Source organism: Zalophus californianus, chromosome 4 (genome assembly GCF_009762305.2).
Source record: "Zalophus californianus isolate mZalCal1 chromosome 4, mZalCal1.pri.v2, whole genome shotgun sequence".
In the NCBI taxonomy this organism is placed as follows: Eukaryota; Metazoa; Chordata; class Mammalia; order Carnivora; family Otariidae; genus Zalophus; species Zalophus californianus.
Window position 1 is genome coordinate 141813481 of NC_045598.1, and position 25785 is coordinate 141839265.

The window sequence follows — 25785 nt, forward strand, 5'->3', positions numbered from 1 at the left end:
ATCTGTACTTCTGAAACAAATAATACATTATATGTTAAAAAATAAAAAAAGAAGAAGATAGCAGAAGGGGAAGAATGAAGGGGGGGAAATCGGAGAGGGAGACGAACCATGAGAGACGATGATCTCTGAAAAACAAACTGAGGGTTTTGGAGGGGAGAGGGGTGGGGGGATGGGTTAGCCTGGTGATGGGTATTAAAGAGGGCACGTTCTGCGTGGAGCCCTGGGTGTTATACGCAAACAGTGAATCATGGAACACTACATCAAAAACTAATGGTGTAATATGTGGTGATTAACATAACATAATAATAAATAAAATAAATAAAAATAAATTCTGATATTTGGTGCCAGGATTTAATGTTTTCAAAGACCTGGGGAGGGGGGGACTCTGGGTCTGAGAGAGGTTGAGGTTACCGAGTCGGGAGGTTAATCTGCCAGACAAGTATGTCCCGAGGAAGAGGGCAGCAAGGCAGTTATGCAAAACATGCACAGATGGACTGTTGTTTCCCCAGCCCGTATCCGACTTCAGCTACTGCTTGGGTTCAATAAGTTTCTGGCATTTTACTAAGAGAAGGCAGAGGAGGGGATGAGGCTGCCCCTGGGAACTGAGTGGGTCTGAGAGTGTGGGGCCTGGATGCAGCGTGTGGACGGGAGGGAGGGATGGTGGGAGGCACCTGAGGACAAAAGCCCACTGTTCCTCTCAGCCTACGGGGGCTGGCCTGTGAATACCTGCTTTATGTCTTTTAGCGCCATGCACACTCTGTAGAACTTATTATGACTGGCAATTGAAAGACGTTGTATTGCGTCCGATCTCTTCATTTCAAATGGAGGAAAAAGATAAATGACATCATAATGCTGCAAAGAGCAGGACGGAGGATTGAGATTTGAAACTGGATAACTCTGTGACTGATTACCTGCTTTCCCAGTCTGCGCGCTTGGCAGACACACCGTTTCTCTGTAGGATTTAACAGTTATTAGCAAGTAACTAAATAAAACAATTGAAAGATGAGCAGCTCCTCGCTATTTTTTTTCTGAAATCTCCCTCCTTTCACTACACAGGTTTGGAACGGAGATGAGCAAATCTTCCAACATGAAAATAATGGAGTTTGAAAGTATCTCTTTTCAGAAACTCGTTTTTCTTATTTTTTTTAAGATTTTATTTATTTATTTGAAAGAGACAGAGATAGCGAGAGCAGGAACACAAGCAGGGGGAGTGGGAGAGGGAAAAGCAGGCTTCCCGCTGAGCAGGGAGCCTGATGCCAGGCTCGATCCCAGGACCCTGGAATCATGACCTGAGCCGAAGGCAGACGCTTAACGACTGAGCCACCCAGGCACCCCATTCTTCTTATTTGAATGGGAAGATCCCACACAGTTGTGTGCACTCCCTTCCCATGTGAGGTGTGGGGAGGTTAATTCTGGAGTCAGAATGGAGTGAGGGTGAGACTCTATACTCTGCCTTGGCCAAATATCTACCACTCCTACCCCTAGACTTACCCCTGGGGCAACTGGCATTGCAAGTTTCCCAGGAGAATCTGCCAATGGTTGATCATCTTTCTGGCTGTGAGTTTCTTCTTTATACTTCATGTCCCTTCCTCCCACGGCAGCTCGATCCTCTTGACAGAGTTGTGAAGATACATTACAGCCTGTGCGAGGGAGATGAGCCCTGCAGCCTCAATTTCCAATGTGGTAAAAGTCATGATTGTGAGTGCCCAAACTGCCACTGAGATTCTTGGTTGATCCCACAGCCGTCCATTAAGCTGTCCCTGGAATTAGGAGCACAGATGGTGGTAACTGCAAATGGAACTTACCAAGAGGTCTGATGATAGCTTTAAGCAGAAATTTCCATCGAGCATGAAAGCCCTTGCAAAAAGGTATCACAGGAAATTGAGGGGAAAGCTGCTTTTTAGTCCAGAGAAATGGAATCCATTGTAGACAGATCTCACAATAGGACTGAAGGAGCCTGGCTTTCTTCAGCACTGAGGTGAATTTGACACTCCTCTAATGGCCAGTGAATGATATACTGGTAAGTGAGACAAATATACTATAAGGTCTTCACCAGACTGCCTGAATTATCATCCTGCTGTATGACTTTTTTAGCTTTTTAAAATTTTGGGAAAGTTACTCAATCCCTCTCTGCCTCAATTTCCTATGTATACAATAGAGAAGATAATTGTACGAACTTCACAGGGAAGTTATGAAGATTAAATGTGTTAAAATGTTTAAATAGCATGAAAAATATTAAAAGTACTGGCTATTATCATATATGAGGCATTAAGTACATGGGATTATTTGCACATATTGGCATATGGACTACATGTCTGGAAATCTGGGTTCTGCTGCATACTCTCTACTTCTTTATTCCTTTCATAAGTCTGAGCAAATTTCTGTACCACCTATTATTAGCACACAGTTGGTAAATACGTATTTGCACAACATTCTTCTCCTTTCCTTTTATATTTCTGTGGCACACATAGGTTAATTACAACCATCTTACACCCTGAGGCCTGAATAGATTTTAGAATTCTTATCAACACTTTCTTCCCAGCAGCCACCATCAATTAGTCAGAATTGACACAGAAATGAAGACCTATTTGACCTCTCAGCTTTAGAGCGTACAAGCTTTTAAGGAAATGATTGCTCCCGCTCTTAGCTATCTCAGACTGTCCCATCACAGTCTCACCCAGAGCCCTGCTTTGCCACAAAGTTCTCAATGTGGTTGACAGGAAACCATAAAAGGTTATACTCGGGATAACCTCTGTGCATCTGTAATAACTCTATACCCTTGTAGGAGCCACACCTGGGAAAGGGCTATGGTTGATGCACTGTGAGTGCCAAAAATATCTTGAGCTCTTGTTCGACCAAAGACACTAACTGATGAGTCATACTCAGAAGTTCATCAGGCAGATGGAGGTGAGGAGGTTGGTGCCTGTGCAGGCCAGTCTTTCTCCGGTGCCATGCACCAACATGGTGTGTTTTTCCTAACAAGCCTCTTGCTTTCCAGGCAAGAGCTTCTAGGCATCTAGGCCATGGGGGGCCAGCACAGAAACCTGGGCTGCTTTTGCTTCCGTATTTTCTCTTAAAGTGAGGAGAGGAGAATAGCCAAGGTAAGTACTACAGACAGATTCTGATTTTTACTGAATGCCGGAGAATACACCTGCAATTACCGATGAACAGCCTGCCCCTACTACATAAGGAAGACTTTTATTTGCTTTTAAATTTTCTGGCAATAGATGAATTTTTAAGAATACTGATAGAATCGTGTTATATTTTAGTATGCAAAATGGTCAGTAAAGGAAGATGTCTATGAATTGCCTTACAAGTGCTTAGCTCTGATCAAAATCATCATCTTTTGCTCACATTTAATCACTTACCTTGGGGGAAAAAAAAAGCCTGTTTAAATCAGAAGGCCTTAGAATGATGAAAATGTCATGTGGATGTGTTTAGATTACAAATGATTAATGATGACAGGTAGACTAAATTTTAAATATCAAAATAAGATTCCTGTAATTCAAAAAAAAGCTATTAAGCTATTTGTAAAATGGCATGTCACATTATTCCATAAATAATACACAATGGGTCAGCTAAGCGTTAACTCACAATGACATGGACCACCATCGTGTCCCTTTCTTAACTTTGCACCTACACCTAAAGGCCTGCTAGTGAGCCTAGATATCTCTCCTCGATCCTTTTCCTCCTACTCTACACGTTCTCTCTGGGGGCCCCCATTGTCTCCTTTGATGTCATATACTAATCCTGCTTTGATGACATGACTCTTAAAAATCTGTATTTCCAGCCCCAATATCTTGTCTAAGTTCCAGGCATACATTTCCATCTGTTGCGTACCTTCACCAACAGCCCCACATGGTTCACTGTTACATAACAGCTACACCAACCCGTTCCCCAACCTGAACTCGCTAGAACTGTTAACTGGCCATGAATGTAGGAACAATCAGAGCACTCATGGATAAAAAACAATAATAATAGTGATGGCAGAAGTTTATCAACTACTTATCTATCCATTTATTTATTTATTTTATTTTTGTTATCTATTTATTTACTTATCCAATTCTCACAACAGCCCTAAGAATTAGATCTATTATTACCCCATTTTGCAGATGAGATAATTGAGGCACAAAGAAAAATGCCTTACTTTTTCAAGACCACACAGCCAGAAGATTATTAGAGTCAGAACTAGAATCGGGCTGTCTGATTCTAAAAACTGCATCCTTAAGCACTTTGGAGCTTCCATCTTAAACGTAGGTCAGGCTTAGGTTGCCATTGCTAAAGAGAATAGATCCAATGGTAGTAAATGGTGTTGCTGCAATTTTTACTGCAAAACCATATAAATATCGTAGGGGAACATACTTAAAAGTCACTTTGGAGTCATAAAAAACCCACTAGCTTTACAAAAACAAGGTAGCTGAAGTCATTTCTGCAAAAACACAATATATGCCCAAGCACGGAGAGTGAGAAAGCAGGATGCCACCCTGACGGTGAGCAGGTGGCTCAGCTGGGCTGGAGCATAGAATTTGTAGGCTGAAGTGTGTAGAAGACAAGGGCTGGGAAGGTACTAGAAGATTGTGAATGAACTTTTAGTTCTATTAAAGGGTTTGGACTTTACTCTGTAGGTAAATGATGGAAGTAGGGGTAGAGGAGTAAGGCGCAGGGGAAGGTCATTTGACAGAATCATTACTAAGAGCCTCCTAAAGAAGTAGGCATGATTCTAGGTACTTGAAATAAAGTGAGTTCCGACCTTCAAGGAGTATAGTGTCTTTATAGGGAACTTGGAAAATACACTGGGAATGTTTCATACATCATGATGAAGTGTTATGAAGCTCTCCTAACCAACTTACGGTGTCTTATGAAAAAATACTTCCTAGAAGCACTCAGAGATGTGTAATGAGGGGAATTACAGGATCATATTTGTACAATAGCTATTTTAGAAAGATGATTCTGCCTGTAGACACGGCTATTCCAAAGAAATACTGAGGAAGGAGGGTCATTAGGGAGATTATTCTAATAGCCCACCTAAAGGCCAATGATCACTTGAACTGTAATAATAAGAATTGAGAGGTAAGTAAAGAACTAAAAGGACTTTTGGCAATAGAAAACAGCAGAACTAGGAGGACCTACTGAAAGTGAGTGTCATTGGAAAGAAGTCAAAGAGAAAGATTATGATCTTTCTAGTTTGGTCACCTGAGTGGCTGATTGGGCCATTGAGTTAGGGATAAAGAAGAACAGAATAAGGGAGGCAGGCAATATTTAGTTTGGGACATGTTAAGTTGAAGGTACCTAAAATTGGAGATGTATGGTTGGGCAGATACAGCCACACATCATATATAGAGTGACACTAGAGACAAAAGTTTGGAAATATCCAGCATGCGGACAACACGTGAGACCAGATTAGATTTCTCAGTAAAGTATAGAAATTATAAAGAAAGGAAATGTGACAGTGCCATAAGGCACGTAGAAACAAAATAAACAAAATAAACTGATGAAAGGCAATATACAAGGCAAGACATTAGCACGTGGACTTTAGAGCCAGCATGCCTAAACTCACATCCTAGCTCAGCCACTTTACAGCTATGTGACCTTAGGCAAGACACTCGGCACTTCTGAGTATCAGTTTCCTCATCTGTAAGATGAAATCTGTCTCAGAGAATATCATGATGCTTAAATAAATCAGTGTTTATAAAGCATTTTTAATAATGCCTTTAGTAAATACAGCTTCGATTTTTTGTTAAATACAAAAAGTTATAAATCCGTTAGCTCCAAATATCTTCATTTTGCATTCTATTTTATCTCTTTACTGTGCCTATTTTTCTGAAGGCTACGGTTTGTTTATCTTACTCTACTCTTCATTCTAGCAGATCCTGAATGAAGTATTATTAAATTCACTACCCAGTTCATGTTAAAAGTAAATCTTAGGAATGATAAAAATCAATCCTTTTTTTCACAAAACAATTACCTTGTTAAAAAAAAAAAACTCAGAAAAAGTTCTTTCTGGGCATATCACAATGTAGTCATCTGTTTCTAAGGATTACATTGATAAACAATTTTCTCCAAAGGGATGTTTCTCCTGGTAATTTTCTTCTTTTACATTTTTTTCACTTTTGAGGACTAAAATTGCAAAAGTGAGCTTTTCATGTATTCAGGCAGTTTCAGCTCTTAGAACTAACAACCTATCTTTGGCATAGTCTTGACCATCACAGTGTACTTTGTACCAGGAACTGTGTTAGTTGCTCTAAGTACATAATCTAATATTCTTCACAACAGCCTCTTAAGTTGGCTATGATGCTGGCTCTATAATTAATGAGAAAAGATGTAAAAATCTCTGAATCGACTCAAGGTTAGGGAAGTTAAGTCTGTGCAATGAAACCATGATTGGGCAGTTGGTTACAAAACAGAGCATCGTTCAATGTAGGCCAGTTATCACTTCCTTCCATGTGTCATTGTTTTGAAGGTGAGACATGAGACAGGATTGCCTGATGGTGGCTCCTCACAGATTTCCCTGTCTGTGTCACCACGGAAAATATTTGGGGGCTCCAGGTAGCTAGGGCTCATCTTCAGTGGCTTAAGATGACTAATGGATAATGATCTTTCTTTTCTGTTCAGCTCATAGAGCATCAGCCAGCACCTCCCCTGGGCCATTAGAAGATTTAACACAGAACTTTCAGGAGCTTCTTGTCTAAGTAGACTTGCAAGGTTAACATTCTTACCAGTCTTAAGACTTGAAGCTAGCCATTTAACCCAAGACTCTTGTCCTGAGAATATGTCATCGTAATGGAGATAATAAGTCATGGAAGCTTAGTGACAGGACCGTCCCTGTAAGATGAAGTGTCAGGATTAGCATTATAAAGGAGTTAGATAAACTAAGATAAATAGATAAATAAGATCATAAGATCTTAAATAAGATAAATAGATAATGCATAGGAAAAGAAAGAAAAAAATCGTATTCTGGTATAGAAATAGAATGCTTCAAGAAACCAAAGCAAAGATATGTTTAGGTAATAAATAGACAAATTTCCTGGAATAAAGCGGTTGGTAAGAGAAGTGAGAAAGAGCAACGTAAAACATTAGCATGAGTCATGTTTGTGACAAGCTTTCAAGTGACACACTGAAAAGTTTGGGCATCATCCTGTGATTATCAAAATTGTCAAGATGGTGATATGAAAATAGCATTGTAGGGGAGTTGATCTGTCCGTTGTAGGTGCAGAGAATTGGTGATGTAGAGAGGGAATTCAAATTATTCTGAGCTTCTAATTCTGAAACAGTATCTTGATATGTATTAAAATAAAGAGTGCCTATTTTGAAAGGTTGTTTCCAGTTCTTCCAACAAGATAATCATAGGTCATGCATTGGCATAGTTTTTCTGTAAAGGCCATATAGTAAATATTTTCAAATTGTGGATATGTGGTCCCTGTTACAACTTATCATCCTGCAGCTGTAGCACAAAAGCAGCCTGAAACAATATGTAAATGAATAAACCTGACGGTGTCCCAATAAACTTCATGTATGGGCTCTGAAATTTGAATTTCATATAATTTTCACATGTCACAAAATATTATTCTTTTTTGATATTTTTCATTTAAAAAATGTCCACTTGTGAGCGTAGCATAACCATAGAGATGTTGAAATCAATCACTATGTTGTACACCTGAAACTACTGTGTAACATTATGAGTCAACAATATTCAAATAAAAGACAAATGTAAAAGCCATTCTTAGTTTGTGGGTTATACAAAATCAGATGGTGAGCAAGAATTGTCCTGTAGACCAGGGTTTGCCAACCCCTGGTTTATAGAACATCAATCAGAATCTCAAGCCCATATCATTTTGAAAATTTTGAATTTTTCCCTGAATTCTTCTCTTGAACATTTAGGAGGAAATAGTTGAAGGGAGTGAAGTGGTAGAAGCAGAAGGAGGCAATTAACTAGTTAGTGGGACTAACCATCTTAACCACTCGTGTCAGAAGGGCAACATATGTCCCTCCATGCTCCAGTCCAACAACGGCTTGTCTGAAGGGGGGAAAAAAAAGGAAACTCAATAAGTAAATACTATTCCAAATACATTCTGTGTTTTAGTAATTGCACAGGGAAAGGCAAGATGGTGGGTCTTTCTTTTATTCATGTTTATGATACCTTGAATGAAAGCAACAGCATGCAGTCATTAAACAAATGATATGAGTGGGGGCATTGAAGGAAGCTATAGTGTGAAACTGGGTGAAGTTGGAGCAACTATGAACAAAGAATTTACATTTGGAGAGACCAGTTAAGCTGGAGTAGGTGATGAGAATTCACCTGGGAACGGAGTGAAGAGGGAGATGTGAAAGTCACATAAAGGAGAAACTGACAGGACATTGCTAATTGCGATGTGGAAGATGAAAAAGAGAGAGGAGTCAAGATATTCAGTTTTCTTTTACTGGATTAGTCGATGCCACGAAGAAATAGGCAGCAGTGAGAGGCTAGGAGGACACTGTAGGCAGCAGGAAACCGTTTATTAAGTGTTGCGGAGTAGAAAGTAAGGGAGAAGTGACAGTGTCAGGATGTTGATGATCCAAATAAGTCAACGGTCGCCTGCATCACATTATATAGAATCCCCCTCATTTCTTCAAGGTAACTTCTTTTGATCCCTTAGCACTGGTCATGTCTTATAAAACAAGCATATCCAAATATATTTCATTGTTTATCTTCAACTTTTTTCCCTTAGTTCTGTTTGCTTATTCATATCATAAATATATGGGCACAACAAACACACAATATGGCAAAGAATTTACAGGGAGGTGCAAATAAAATCAGAATTCAGAAAAGGAAAAGATTATATAAATGTACATCCCCAAAGTCTGAGCTTTTTTTTTATTAGTTTCAGAGGTAGAATTTAGTAATTCATCAGTTGCATAGAATACCCAGTGCTCATTACATCATCTTAAACACCAGGATTCAGATAAAAATGTCTTTAATATTTGCTTACATTTAAACCATAATCATATGTCAAGAAACATATAAAAATGAAGTGGCCAATATACACCTACCAATTGATCCCCTTAATTATTAATTAGGGAATATTTAGAAGTGGAAAATTTCCTGATTGATTTGCTTTTTGCAAAGAAATTAATTTATGAAATAAGAAAATTAACTGGAAGCATTCCTAGCCTGTTTTACAATGAGAAAAGTAATTCCCAGAAAGTTTTTTAAGTTGCTTAGCTCAAGATGCCACAATTAATCAGAGGTTTCAGAATTAGAATTCCTCAGGAGGTATAAAAAAAATTTGTGGTTCTTAGGAGACATTAAGAGGAGGCATTAAGCTCCTAATCTATGACCTAACTCCCCCCCACAACTCCCAAATGTGCTACTGATGGTAAATGACAATGAATGTCATACTGTTTCTCTCTTTGTTACAGAATATTTACCGGAAATCAATTACTCAACCAATATGTAACTAAATACATAATAAATTTCTTTACCACTACAACTACAAATAGATATATCCACACTTCTACAAATTACTGTAAAAAAAGAAAAGAGGATATAGAGAGTGCAAATCAGAATTAAACTAACAGTATTATTATCTTAATGTCTCATTTAAATGGTACATTCCCATTCCAAGTCTCTCTCATTAGCTCCTGCATTAAGCCAGCCAGAATTTGAATCAGCCCAGATTAGATCTTCATATATTATTTATAGCTTTTTATTAGTGCTAATGTATACATTTTCACCCAAACAAGTATAATAATTTTGTCAGATTCCTATAAAAGCAATTTTAAGTATATAGCAAATTGTTATATTAAAATTAATTTTTCATATTTTTTTCATAGACTTGAGTCAAAGGAGCCTTTCCTGTCTGTTGGGTGAGTATATGTGTAAATATTTTAAATCTCAGTTCTTTCATCGATTTTTAACAAGGTCTTCTGGGATGGTATTATCAGTCATATAATTCCATATTCAAAGTCATCCCATATCATTGGATGCGTCATATCCTCAGCAACATTGTTATCTATGTTTTATAAAGGCTTAACCAGAATGTTCACAAAGCTATTTCATGACCTTGGAAATTCAGCAAATGAATGCATATAAAAGCCTGTATCCTCTAAAAAAATCAAACAAGGTATACGGTAATTTTCTATATTTTCGTCATGCAAAGATAACGCCCAGATTGGTCTTACAGATTCCTCTGAACTGCAGCTTCACTATATCTAGTCTGTCTACTCATTCCTCTTAATCTACCCTAATGTTTCTTCTCCCTTTTTTCCTATATCTGTCTTCAAGATCTGTATCTATCTTTTCTCCTTTGCTTCCGTCTCCGAACACAAAGCTGAGGAACCATGAAACAGATTAACTAAAACCAACACTTGCCTCCTCTGGTAGTATCCCAAGTCACAATACATGTTCTAATAATAATATATTGTTGACAAGAATACACATGTACTATTTTCAGGCATTCTGCTAATTAAGAATCAGCAAAGTTGTTATTTGATCTACCAAATAATCCTTTGACTAACATATTAAAATGTCTCATTAGGGGACTTTTGCATGCTCAGCATTATGGTTGATGTTGTAAAGTATCAAAAAGTGCCGGAAGATATGATAGCTTAAAGGCAATCATGTCATAGTTGATGGGGAAAAAAATCATGTACAAGCAGCCATTATACTCATGCTTAATGACCAGAAACATGGGATGGGGTAGATTTTTAAAGGATCGCATTAGTTTTCTTTTATTACTTCATTCACAGTCCTTGAATATTTCTGTCACTCCTTGAGCAACATGGTTCCCTTTCCCCTTTCTACTCCTCACAAAAGCATTTGAGAAAGCCAGTTGAATCATGAGAATGAAAATAATTGTTAGGGATGCTGGGAGAGAAAAAATGGAGTAGATGCTTTATTGGAGGATTTTTTGAGAAAATGAAAGGTCAAGTAGATCTGGTCCAAAAAAATCGTTAGAGCATGCTTCTTTCCTTCACTGATCATCAGCTCCTATTGTTAAAAATCTTTAAGCCTGAAGAAATCTTTTATTTTGAATGCATATGTGTTCTGCCCTTAAGTCAAGAGGGCTGAAATAGCTTCTCTTCATGCCTCACTTAAGGCAGTTTCTTGGCAGCATTTCCTGTTCTCCCAACTTCTTTGAGATGGAATTCATTTTTTAATTCATACCTCTATTTTACAAGGCCAGACTCTAAGTAATCTTTGTTTTAAATGTATCAGGAGTTTAAAACTTCGAATTGGAGCCATGAAGAAAAGTTTCCAAAAAAGAATGACATCTAACTCAGCAAATACCCAAAATGGGAAAACTGGCATGGCAGTAGGAAGATACTGCTGTTCCTTAGATGGGTCTTAAACGTAAAGGGTGAAACATGCAACCCAAATGGTTCTGTGGACTGGATACTTTAATATATAGCTGAATTTCTCCCTTTTCTCCCAAGAAAATTATTTTAAATAAAATTGTCTAAAGTCTGGATGAGTCTCTCTTAGTTAAGAGGATAGGATGATTGTGAACATAGTGGACACATATGAGACTACCAGGCAAGGTAGTCTAATAGAGAACCATTATTCAAATTTGTGACTCTCAATTCTGTCACTTATCAAAAGGAATTAATGCATGGTATATGGTCTTTGGTATGAGTTGACCTGCAAGTCCATAACATTAAGTTTTTCTAGGACCCTGCACACCTCACATTAATTTTAATTCTATGTGCAATAAAAAGCATATTAATGAATAGATCAGTGCTAAATATTGCATACTTCAGTCCATTGTCTGCCAGTGTCTCAAAGCACTTGTTAATAGGTACTTCTAGAAGTTGCTCTTCCCGTTGCAGGGTCTGACACTTACAAGTATTGGTTTAGGCAATTACTTGAACCCCCAGGCTTTGGGTTCTAATTTGTGATATGGAGATTAAATAAGATAATTTAGATCACGTACTTAGCACTGTTTTCGGCACATAATTGTTCATAAACGTTAGCTTTTATTACAGATGTGGAAGGTATACTCATTTACAATGCTCCAAAGAGTTTTAATGTGGAAGGTATACTCATTTACAATGCTCAAGACTTTTAATATGAGAGCTCTGAAGAAGTTCAGAGAATAAAACTCCACTTTAACAGGGCATTCTTTGAGTTACATGTGGAAACCAAAAGATATTTTTATAATGGAGAGGAAAAAAACAAAAATTGTGAATGGAATAAGCTATTAAACAAGATGAGTACAGGTAATTGTTTTGAATTTTTATGATGAAAACTAATAATTGTCATTTAAATTTTTTAAATGGAAAGAAATATTGATACATTTAAAGTGTGTATCTCTTCTTAATATAAATTAGGGAGCAAAATTCTTCCTTTCATAAATGTGCTGTAGTAATTAATTATGACATAAAATTTTTAAATGTCACAACATAAATTCAGTCTGAATATACCAGTGGAAAAATGTGTCAAAGAAAGTTGTAAGACAGGAAATATTTGCTTATGGAAAAAGATAAGGGAATTATGGAAGGAAGTTAAGTGAAATCTCAGATCTCAGACCTTCAACTAAAGATTGATATGAGAGGAGCTTTCTTTCACATGCACCAGTAAATGATTAATAAAATAATGTCATTAGGAAAAAAAAAATAACCTAGAGTGAGGCAAGAAGGCTCATCCCAGAGTCTGATTCTGTTTACCCAGGGTAGGCCAATAAATGCAGTGTTTTCCAAGGCTGTTGAGCCAAGCCTGGAAACCACTATTATGGTTGCATTCTCCCAGCTCCTTCTCCTACAAACATACACAGATTGTTCTTACAGACATCTACAGTCTCTGGAGTTTTTTCAGAAAATCTCTGAAATATAGCTTCCCACAGTCTTTTCCTGTTTGGGATGCATATGGTGGAGGTGGACACATTGATCTAGAGCTGTATTGGAATTCGCCCATCAGAGACCAGGATAACATGTAAAGAGACCAGATAGTATGCCATGGAAGTTTCCGCGGTGCACAAGGAGCAGATTATCTATGCTCAGGTGCATCAAAACTCATTCTGATGTTGTCCCAGACATAAGGCTGGAAATTTATTAAATTTTAAATGATTAAATAATATAATTTAAATATTTAATAAATAATTTTTATTTTTTTTATTTTATTAAATGTTGATTAAAATATTTTATATTATAAATATTATGTGTATACAGTATATACATTACATATTTTACATTTATTATAAATGTATGATACAAAAATATTTGTATTATACATAAAATAAATTTAAATAATAGATTTAAAAATTAAAATTCTTTCCCATCTCGCTCACCCAACAGTAAAACAAATCAGTTAAGCAAACGTGTTTTTTAGTGTGGAGCTTAGGCTTGAGTGTTACAAGAATACTAAGCCTGTGATATTCTACTCACCCTCCAAATGTTCCATTTTATAGCAATTAAGAAAACTCTTCTGACAAATGTTTCCTTTTATGTGGCATCAGATAGGTTCTGATTTTGGAAATAAGCTGGGAGAAAACAGGTATTGAGTTTGCATTTAGGAAAGTGAACAAGAACCAAGTGATCATCTCAATTAAGATTATAAGATCTAAATCTTAGTTTAAAACCAGTCTTGCCTTGAAAAAGCTTTTACAGCTTTTTAATGAAAAATACAGATGAGGGGAAAGGAAGCTCCTGTTCATTTGACGTTTAAGATTCACATTGTAAAAGGGCATGTCAAGACAATACATGAGTTCTCTTCAAGTACAAGTGACTGTTGACACTTTGCAGGAACTGAGCCACTTCAGCATGAAGTTGACCTTTTAAAAGAAGATTTTTAATATGAATTAGTTGTATTTTGGAATTGAAATTTTGGTTCATACCAATATTTCAGCTGATGAATTTTTGCATGAGTAACTTTATTATGAGGACTATTTATTGCACTGGTAAAAAAAAAATGTTCAGACTTTTTTCACTGCATTAGGATAATTTAAATAACTCAGGGGTGCCTGGGTAGCTTAGTTGATTAAGCATCTGACTCTCTCGATTTCAGCTCAGATCATGATTTCAGGGTCAGTCGCGGGGGATGGAACCCTGAGTTGGGCTACATGCTCAGCAGGGAGTTTGCTTGAGATTCTCTCTCTCCTTTACCCTCTGCCCCTCCCCCTGCTCTCTCTCTCTCTCAAATAAATAAATCTTCATAAATAAATAAATAACTCAGAATAATTTTAAAATGATATTGATAAAGCTCAGAATTATTATTTCTTAAGCTTGTCTGAAAGATTCAAAACACATCAAGGATAGAAATAGCAAAATTACTGTATTTATCTCTACTGAGGCTCAGTGAGTAAGCTAATCATGGCCCAGTCAAGGGACCTATGCATCTCCTGCATCTCCTGGATCCCCTGAGATGTAGTGGACCTATTCTACTAAGCCCAAACAAAAGGGAGTGAATGAAAACTGCCAGGACAACAAAGCTCGCCTTACATCTAAAATTGATCCTCACATAATTGCTAGTAGCTATATTTTTTAAAATAATTTTGTTTGGGGGATATTTTCCCCTTTTATTTCCAGTCTTGGAACTGAATTTGGATCTTCAATATACTTCTGCTGTTATTATGAAGACGTTTTTAAATCTTGACACTCTTATTAGGTCCAATATTTATACTATTTTACTTTCGTCCAGGTTTTGTATGAGTCCTTATATTTACCAGTAGATGCTATACATTGTTATACTGTTAACTACCTATTTTGAGAGCTTAAGTTCTTTTTTTTAAGATTTCATTTATTTATTTGAGAGAGAGAAAGAGAGAGCACAAGCAGGGGCGGGAGGGGCAGAGGGAGAAGCAGGCTCCCAGCTGAGCAGGGAGCCCGATGCGGGGCTTGATCCCAGGACCCTGGGATCATGACCTGAGCTGAAGTCAGACACTTAACCAACTGAGCCACCCAGGAGCCCCTAAGAGCTTAAATTCTGTAATTCGATTTCCTTGGTTTGAATTCCATTCTGTTACTTCCTAGCTAGGTGCCTTGGGCAATTTGTTTAACTCTTCTGAGCCTCATCTCCTCACCTGAAGTAATAACTTATTCTTAAGGCTGTTTTGAATGAGATAATATCGCAAGGTGCTTAGAACAGTTTTCGACACCTAGTAAACAGGAAATAAATACCAATTACTATCAATATCCTATGCAACAATTAAGTTATATTAATAGTTTTTTCCTAAAGGAGTAAGTTCCACCAAATGACAAAAATGTCAACTAATTGAATCCCAAATATCTTAATACCCAATTCCTGGTAATGCAGTTGAATTCTGGGAATGGAGTTCAAAAGAGAGTGAAATCAGCACAGGAATGAAGGCCTGCCTTACTCGGGAGATCTTTGAGGAAGATAGACAAGAAAAAGTAAAATAGCATTAAGACAGGAAGACAATTCCAGAAGGTACTTAGATTTATAGAAATATCACACACAATATTAAAAACTTTAATAATAGGAGCGTGAAAAAGGGAAAGCAATACCAATTTAGGGATGGTTTCAGTTGAGCATCAAAACATAAAATAGAATTATAGGACTGCTGTAAAATCATTTAGGAATTAAGAGTTTAGCTTAATTTAAGAACTGAGAAGTTGAAGAAAATGGCCCGATGGTCAGGAAATTTTTCTAGACAAAAGGTAGGACCTGAGTTAATCCTTAAGGTGAGGTTAAGAATTCAACAAGATTGAGAGAGGGAAGAAGATGAGCTTCCTTTTCATTCTGTGGATACAGTGGAGTCATTGAATGTTGTATGTTTGCTTGTCTATTTTGTTTTTAACTGAAGAGTGATGTTAGCCAAAGTGAGGTCGTAGTAGAGCCATTTAGAAAGCTGCTGCAATAGTTCATGCAGGACTTGTAAAGACCCCTGACTTGAGCAGAATGAAATCGCCTCACACCTGTTACAACGGCTATTACCAAAAAGATCAAAGCTAATAAATGCTGGTGAGGATGTGGAGAAAAGGGGACCCTTGTGCACTGCTGGGGAGAATGTAAATTGGTGCAGCTACTACAGAAAACAGTGTGGCAGCTCCTTCAAAAAATAAAAATAGAACTACCATATAATTCAGCAATTCCACTTCTGAGTATTTATCCAGAGGAAATGAAAACACTAACTGGAAAAGATACCTGTGTCCCCATGTTCATAGTCTCATTATTTACCATAGCCAAGACAACCTAAATGTCCATTAACAGAGGAATGGATAGAGAAAATGTTATATATATGAAATATTATTTAGTGCCTTATAATAGAATTTTGTTCAGCCTTTAAAAAGAAGGAAATCCTGTCATTTGTAACAGCATGGATGAACCTGGAGGACATTATGCCAAGTGAAATAAGTCAGAGGCCAGACATAGAAAGACAAATACTGCCTGATCTTACTTATGTGTGGAAGCTAAACTAGCCGAACTCAGAAACAGGGAATAGAATGGTTGTTGCCAGGGAGTGGGTGAATTAGGGAGGCAAAGTTTCGGTTATGCAGAATGAGTAAGTTCTGGGAATCAGAACATGATGACTGTAGTTAATAATACTAGAATGTATACTTGAAATTTGTTTTAAAAAGGAGATCTTAAGTGTTCTCATTAAGAAAAAGGTAACTATGTGAGGGGATGGATATTTTAATTAGCTTTCATTAAGGCAATCGTTTTACAGTGTGTATGTATATCAAGAAGTCATGTTGTGCACCTTAAATATATACAATTTTAATTTACTAAGATCTGTAAAGAAAAAAAACAATGGGAAGGAAATGCCTGATGAAAATAACATTCTTTTGAGAATATTAGAATCAGTGAGGGATGGAGTGATGTCTTCTCAGGGGTTGCTCAGCTGAACTTTGTGGGAACATGGTGAGAGTATGACAAGAAATCCAGGTGTAGCATGAAAACTAAGGGAAGGTTAACAGGAAACTGTCCCTGAGCTCTTAAATACGCCCATCTGACATCCTGAAGCCACTCATGGCCAACTCAATGCCTATCTCCTGATGGTGTGGCTTCAATTTTCTGTAAGTCTCTGGGGGAAAAAGGGCTAAGGGGATAAAGCCAATTTTCCTCTTCTAAAAATCTATTCTTTTTATTTGTTTAGACTGAGACAGTGCTACCACAAAATTAACGATTCCTTTAGCAACTGCACTTGTTTCATTTCTTCCCAAGGCCCTCCAGGCTGCTTCTCTGGAGAGTACACAAAGTTTCCACAGCTCTATTTTTGTAATCTAAAGCAGTTGTGCTCTCAGGCCTGATGCTACAACTGTAATTTTAATTTATCAACCTGCCACTCAGAGAAATGCTGTAAAAACATTTGAAAGCTTAAACCCATTATTTATTTCTGCACCTGTCAATGCCACTCTCTTGTAGTTGTCAAAATCATTTAAACTGCACTGGGATGGCATATACAATATCACCGATAAATTGGGTCATCAATCATATATATATATATATATATATATAGACAGTGGTGTATTGAATGCATAGGTTCCAGAACGCATTTTTAAGGAGCAAGAATTCATTACTCTCCAATAATAAAATAGAGTAGAGTCATCAAAAACAGTTTTCCTCACTCCTTACCTTTTGAAAATGTCTTAGGAAGAAAAGAGACTCATGGTGACTAAAATGACTTTTATTTCTTCAGTGAAATGTTCTCCTCAGGGAAAAGAAAGTAATTGCAGATTATAGCAGGCAGGAGTATAGTGTTACTTAGAGGGAAGAAAATACATAGGATCATTAAATAGATTTATTTAAGTTCTGCTTATAAAGAAAGCAGTGGTGCAGGACTTTATAGCTGATATTTCAAAAGAGTGTTATCAGCACTTTCACTACGGTCTAATTCATTCGTATAACAAAGTGTCACATTAAGCCAAATGTCACAGTTCATATCAGTTTTACTTTGAGAATTGGTATTATTATATATCCTAGGCAACCTCCCCCCCCAAATTTGGATGAGATCTTTGATCATTATAAATTAAGGTATTTAAAAGTCAATCAATCATTTGATATATATATGTATATATATATATATATATACACGTATATACATATATATATACATATATATATATATATATATATATAAGGAGAGAGAGATTCAACCATTAAATCCATTCAACCCAGTAACAAACCTGATGTCATACAGGTTATATGTCTATTTAAGATAAAAATGCTGTTAAAATTATGACTTAAATAATATTGGCTAAATAATCTTACCATATCCTCTAAACTCTTAGTTATAGCAATCCTCACCACTTAATTATTCTAAAAAGGCAAGTCTAATGAGAAGTCCTTTAAAATCCACAAAGGATTTATGATCACTTCATACTATACAAATTTAAATTAGCCAAACTAATTTGTAGACATCAAATACCCATACATAAGAAAATCGATAACTAAACTTGCCATACATAAAGTCTCATTCATGAGAAGAACTAATTTTATATGATGTTATGGAATCAAATTTAAAACAAAGCTCTGAAAGGTATATTAACTTACACAGATACCACTGTTTCCTTAATACCACCAGCACTGTTTTTGAGGAACGTTGAGTTTTTAAAGTGTCAAGCTACATCGGAAACGATGAGCATATAGTCTGATCAGTAAAAGATATGTGTATTGGATGTATATATGAATAAAATAGAAATGGTGGCTCAGATTATTTAGATATCATATGTAGAACTACTACATGAAGAGAGTGTTGATTCAGTTGGAAACAAGATCTCAGTTTCATATACTTTTAAAATCTGTTCTGACAACACTCACTAGAAATAAATGTTCAGAATAAAGAAAGTGCTTGATTTTCTCTCAGTTAAAATCAACCCATCTCCAAGGAAAGAAAACTAATTAACTTTACTTGGAGATAATAAACTCTTTTTCCAGGGTGCCTGGGTGGCTTAGTCAGTTAAGCATCAGACTCTTGGTTTCAGCTCAGGTCGTGATCTCAGGGTCGTGAGATCAGGCCCTGTGTAGGGCTCCGCACTCAGCACGGAGTGTGCTTGAGACTCTCTCTCCTCTCCCCCTACGCCTCCTGCCCTTGCTCTCTTTCTCTCTCTCAAAAAATAAATAAATCTTTAAAAAAAAAAAGAACTTATTTTTTCTATTTTTAAATATCCCTAAAATGGGCTTTCCAATGGAATTATGGTTGCTTATCTAAATAATTTCTTGGCAGTATTAGCCCTTCTTAAAGGATTCAAAGTTTTGATTAGCCTTTATTTTCTATTGCTCAATGAATCTATACTGGTTCTCATATATAGAAAATAGATAGTCTTATAATTACTTTAATACTGGAAAACTAAGACAGAGATGTGAGGTAAGCTCCATAAAAACACACAGCATATTGGCAGTCATTTGGAAATGGAGTACCACCTCTGGCTTTTGCTTAAAGAGCTGTCAGTTTCATTCACATTGACACTTCATTCTGTCTTCTGAGTTTCATATTCATCTGAATCATAATGAACATCCACATAATAACTTGAATTATTCAGGAAAAATAATCATGTACATAAAAAGTTATGTATTGCTTCCAGAGGCAGTGTGAATCCCAGATTTGCATTATGAAAGTGCTGGCAGAAGTTTTAAAGCCTCATGTCCCAATTAAATTCTGTTCATCCAGACAAGAATGACTGATCTTTTTTTCATCAATCTCAAAATGTGACCTTTTCAACTCTTTTAATGACATTTTTCAAAGTACAGAATACTTTTGATTCAAAAGATTCCCTACTTAACTCTGCAGAACAAATCAGTTTTCACAGTATAATCGATAGCTACCAAATATTAGCAAAAGCCAGGCATCGCTTACACTTTAGGAGCTTATCAGGGGGGAAAAAATGCATTGAGGAGCTATATTTTGGCATACCAACTAAAGTAGATACTAAAATGAAAAACCAACCCTCAAATGTTTCGTGGTTTTAGAAACATTATTTCTTTGGTGAAATTTTAATTAGATCACATTCAAAATTTACCATTAGAACCTGCAGGCCATGTTCAACTTCAAAATAACATAACAGTGCCTCTGGTTTAACCCAATAGTAGACAACCCCTGACTATAACTTCCTCTTAGCTTCAATGAAAAGCATAAAAAGGATGAAACACTAGATGAGACATTTCTCCCAGATCTTGTTAAATTATCATATCATGCAAGTGGTATTTCAGTGAAGGGTATGTTATAGCCCAATTGGATACTAAAAATCTTGAAAGCCTTTTAAAAAGTGAGGCTCTCTAAAGAGGTTATTTTTAAAATGTGTTCCTTATTCATGGGCCTTTGGTTATCAACATTAATTTCAGTAGGTCCATGGCATGCTGACTCCTCCAGATTCTCACATCAGACTACCAAGTCAAAGATTAGGGGGCTTCCCAATAAATCAAAGCATTCATTCCTAATTTTCTTCAGTTACCAGTTGTTAGCTTGAAGCTCATGAGAAAAAATTTGATAGCATCACTGCCCTTTGTACAATGAACAGCTGTCTAATTTCATTAAGTGCATCAATTCATTATTTGAAGGGCACTCTAAGTGTGTGTGCAAAATATCATATGATAACAATGTCACTGCTGTTTGAAAACCAGCCTACTAGACAGAAATAATTTGCTCTTACTGTGATTGAATATTGAGCTTTCCTTCCATATTACAAAGATCACAACACCAAATTATTATTGTTGGAGAACTTAGTAAAGTAAAACTTTACTTTTGACAATGGCAGATGAAGGCTGGCACCAAATTATTTAGACTTAAATGTTGAATATATTGAAAAAAATCTGCAATTCACATTATTTTTGAGGACATTGCTAATTGCTTAACATTTAAACCTTCAAAGCACAAACCAAGGGTTAAAAACAAGAAGCGTATATTATGATGCCATTTCATTCTAATCAAGATCCAGGATCTTTATCTTTATTTCTGAATATCAATTTGATTATATTTGGATGAGAATTAATTTATTCAGTAAAAACTCTTCTCAAATCATATTGCTAGGTACAAAGGAAGGTGCAAAGGTAGATGAGAGCAGTGTTTCTCATAGCGGATTCACCAAAACAGTGCCAGTCCGTGAACTGTTTTTTACCAGGGTGACTACCAAAATACAAAAAGGAAGTAAGAGCATTTAGAAACTTTGATTGCATTTTTATGCCCCTTTGACATCTAAGTGTATGATTTGGTATTTTATGAAATTATCAGCCTGTGATGAATGAGAAATTTTTCAAATAAAAAGCTGGTCCTTCACTACAGTAATTGAGAGGTTGTGGACAAGACTAAGTCTTTGCCTTTAAGGACCTTATCATCTCATGAAGAGGATAAAAACAAAGAAGCTTGTATCTAATACAAGACATGGCTTGGCAACTCTAATCTGCTAAAGAAGATAAAATAAAAATAAGCAAAGTTTTGCGATATGAGGCATTATTTGATAATTCTTGAAAGACGGGTTATAAATGAAAAGTCATGGTGGGACACAGTCGGGCAGGTTTAGTTTCTACGTGGAGATAACTAGCAGTACCATTTGGCTGCACCAAAGTTATCTTAGAAGTGACACTGAATGACATAACTGGCAAATTAACCAGTAACTGCATCACAGGAGACTGAAAAACCTCGTGTTCAAGGTTTCTTCCGCTCCCCCCATCCTCTTCCCCTCTCCTGCTTCCTCTTTTCTCTCCTCTCCCTCCTCCCAATCTCCTACTTCTCCTACTTCCTTCCCCCATCTCTGCCTCCCCACTTGTCCTCCTTTTTCCGTTTCTCTTCCTGTTTCTTCATAAAAAAAGAAAAAAAAAGGCATGCCTTCAAGAAGGAGCTTATGTCCTCGTGTCTGGTCTTCAGCTACTCCCTTTGCTTTGCAAGAGATTCCACCGTGAGGAGGAAAGTTAATATATGTGAAATGTTTGCTGAGTGAGAGAAATCACATTAATTCCTAACACTCCAGCCCAACTCTTCACAGTTGGGGGAAAAAAAATCCTGCCACTATCTTAATGGCCTATGAAAAAATTAGGACAACCGTACAATGCCACTATTTTTCAACATTAGACCGGAATGAGATTTCTTTTCAGCTAAGACTTAGGAGTTTATCATCTCAGAAAACTGACCATCCCAGAAGATCTGGAGATACTGACATTTTACAATCCCAGTAAACCCTTAAGACCCTGCCCCATCACACCCCAGTGAGACCCTCTGGTCAACAAGCCCTGCAAATGTGTGCATGCAACACACACACACTACTTCCAGTCAGGTTTTTAGTGCCGTGTTCTGAATTATGACCTATCAGCAAAGGATCACCAGATATTTGAGAAAATACTCTAACATGAAAGAAAAAAAATACAGAGAAAACCAGAACTCCACAGTAGAGGAAATATAAGGAGTATAAAACTGAACTAAACAAGCAAGCAAAAAACCCTAAAAACCCTCTTAAAAACCTATAATTAATATCCCTAGTGATAGGAAAATATATCTATATAAAAAGTGTATTATTAAAAAGGAACATATGGAAAAGAAAAAAAATTCTTAGAAATTAAAAGAAAAACAGAAATGAAAAATTCAATGAAAGTTTAGAATTCAAACTTAAAAGGTCACAAAGACAGAGATGGAAAATAGTAAAGAAAGGATTTAAAAATAATTTGAGGCCTACTCCCAGAGATCAATATCTAGTAATAGTTGTTTCACAAACAGAAAACAGAGGATATTATCAAATAAGTAATGAAAGAAAGTGTCCTAAAACTGAAACATATAAGTTTGCCACAGGAGGATTCTCAGCACAATGAATGAAAGATGATTCACACTTAGGCAGATTAATTACTACAGATAACAAGACCTGAAACCGGGCACCTGGGTGGCTCAGTCAGTTAAGCATCTGCCTTGGGCTCAGGTCATGATCCCAGGGTCCTGGGATGGAGCCCTGCATTGGGCTCCCTGCTCAGCGGGGAAACCTGTTTTTCCCTCTCCCTCTGCCCCTCCCCCTGCTCATGAGCTCACTCCCTCTTTCTCAAATAAATAAAGTCCTTAAAAAAAAAAAAAAAGAACTTCAACCTTCAAGTAGAGGAATAAAAGCCCTGTACAAAGACTCAGAATCAGAATGACATCACATTTCTCAACATTAGGAACTTGCAGACAATGCAATAATGCCCTCCAAATTCTGAGAGAAAGTGATATCCAACCAGACAGTCAGTGCTACCAAACACATTATCAGTCAAGCATGAAGATAGGAAAAGATCCACTCCATTCGTATTTTGGGGGTAGTTCTACTCTATCAAGTCACTGCAGCCACTGCATTAACAAATACTGAACCACTGGTCCTAGGGGAAATATAGAATTAGGTTCCCGTGAGCGTCTCGTCACAATATTTTTGTTAACCAATTAATACATACCCCTGCTTAGTGGGTGTTTCTGTGTAAAGACAGTTTATTTCATATATATTGTTGATGCATTAACATTGAATTCATGACCAACAGCACTATAATCCTTGCCTAAGGAAGCTCATGTAACACATGTATTTTCTCCCTAAGGCACATCACAGCCTTTTGTGCTTGGGAACACTTAGCTGCACCTCAGCACTCTGTTTAGGGGCCACTGCAAACAGAAAAATCACCAATGAAAAACACAGGATTGCAAAAAAAAAAAAAATGCAGCACTAAGTAGGCCATGAAAAGTATACTTATTTGCAGTGTCAGATCTGAACCAAGTCACCTCAGTCTCAGTTGGGAATGAGCTGCCTCAGCAACTCAATTTTTTTGCCACTCTGTGCATGTCTGTGAGTGACCAGGAAAGCGCTGCAAGTATTGATTTGGGGGTTACAGGTAATCTTAGCAAATTCACAAATACAGAATCCACAAATAATAAGAATCAACCGTATTTTCAGAAATCTAAGGATTAACAAATCCTTTCTAAGAAATCTACTGATGCTTGTTTCACCAAAATCATTGAATAAACCAATAAATAAATAAATAAATAAATAAATAAATAAATAAATAAATAAATAATAAAAGGGTCTATCACAAGAAAGAAAAAAGTCCCCAAGTCACTGGTGAAGAGAAGTACCAGGATGGTCACTTTGTAGCAGACCCAGAGAAGACCCATCTGGGTTATAGCAGGACACTGGAGATCTCCATTAAGAATGAAAAAAATGAAGCCATTATAAAAGCCAAGTAAACAAAAATTTGTACAAGAAGGAAATGTAATCGTAGTGTATTGCTCAACTGTAAGTAAAGTTTACATAGTCATAATAACGTAAACACTGAATATTGACCTAAAACAGAAAAGAACTAATGAGAAAAAATCTTGGAATCTTGTGAAAAATTCCTCACTACAAGTAAGCCCAGCAATATTGTGAGGGTTCACAGAGAACTCATTCCTCTGAGTAAGATTTAATTCTGTTCAAAATGAATACATAGCTGAGAGGTACATACTTCCAGGTATAAGATAAGTAAATCCCAGGAATGTAATGTACAGCATAGTGATTATAGTTAATCATACTGTAATGTATATTTGAAAGTTGCTAAGAGAGTAGATTTTAAAAGTTCTCATCACAAAGAAAAACAGTTTTGTAATTATGTGTGGTGATAGATGTTAACTAAACTTATTCTGGTAATCATTTCACAAAACATCAAACCATTGTTCTGTATGCCTAAAACTGATACAATGTTATATGCCAATTTTATCTCAATTTAAAAAACAGCAAAAGATTTAATTCTAGAAACTGAAGAATATTAAAGAAAATATCTGTTAACTTAGTTCAATAATGTTCAGAAGGAAAGTGCCTCTAAGAAACATATGTAGGTTGTAATAAAAAGAGACTAATCTAGAAAATAGCAGTTGATTCTTTAACTAAACCCCAGATTCAATATAATGCCTCGAATGAAGAAGTAAATGGCACATTTGATACTACACTGGGGAAAAAAACCCAGTAAGTGATTTTAGGAAAAAACTTGATAAACATCCCCTGAGTAAAATAGAGGAAAGTGGCAAAATAAGAACAAGGAAAAAGAAATGGATGAAAGTTCATAGAGTTTAATCTGTAAATAATAGGTATTGCCACAGAGAACAATTTTACAGAACATAGAAGAGTCAACAATGAAAGATAGAATATAATTCATTGATTTCTTTAAATGAGATTTTTACAATTTGAAATGTAAAGAAAGCTATTGGTATCCATGCCAAAAAAGAAAAGAAAAGCTAACTTTAAGAGGAAAACTAAAGTTGGACTCAGTTTTCTCTCTGATATGTACTACTGGGAAGACAATAACAGAGATATTTTTTTAAAGATTTTTTTATTTATTCATTTGAGACACAGAGATACAGAGAGAGAGAGAGAGAGCATGAGCAGGGAGAGAGGCAGAGGGAGAGGGAGAAGCAGGCTCCCCGCCGAGCCAGGAGCCCAATGTGGGGCTCGATCCCAGGACCCCGGGATCATGACCTGAGCTGAAGGCAGACGCTTAACCATATGAGCCACCCAGGCGCCCCAACAGAGATATTTTTGAGGGAAAAGATCGTAACAAGAATCCTGTGTTCAGCTACATAATCTCTCATTTGTGAAAGTGACAGAAAGACATCAAGAGAAAATATGTTTTACCACATACCAAACCCAGACAGAATTTTATAAATATAGCTGCTAACCTTTTGTTTTGATTTTTGTTTCTGGACTCCAACATCATAAAGATCAACTTAATTTATAAAAATATGTTTAACAACTATTTAGTCATGTTCTTTAACTGAAAAGTTCTTGAAGGGGACAAAATGATTTGTTGAAAAAGACTACGGGAAAAATGGTACTGGTGGGAAAAATTTCACAATATTTCTAGAGTGTATCTAGAGGTGAGAATATTATAAACAAAATTTTGAAGGAGACGATCTCTTCTACAACTGTGTCACTTGGGGATAAGAA

At 36.5% G+C, this 25785-nt stretch overlaps 1 protein-coding gene across 10 annotated transcripts in view; it reads left to right on the forward strand.

Annotated features, from left to right (window-relative positions):
• The window catches only part of RALYL (RALY RNA binding protein like), a 685749-nt gene that overhangs the window by 574329 nt on the left and 85635 nt on the right, over positions 1-25785 (forward strand). For all 10 annotated transcript variants that reach the window (XM_027580147.2, XM_027580090.2, XM_027580099.1 and 7 more), the window contains one exon: positions 9811-9843. In XM_027580147.2, coding sequence (XP_027435948.1) covers positions 9811-9843 — 33 coding nt within the window. The remainder of the gene's footprint in view (positions 1-9810; positions 9844-25785) is intronic.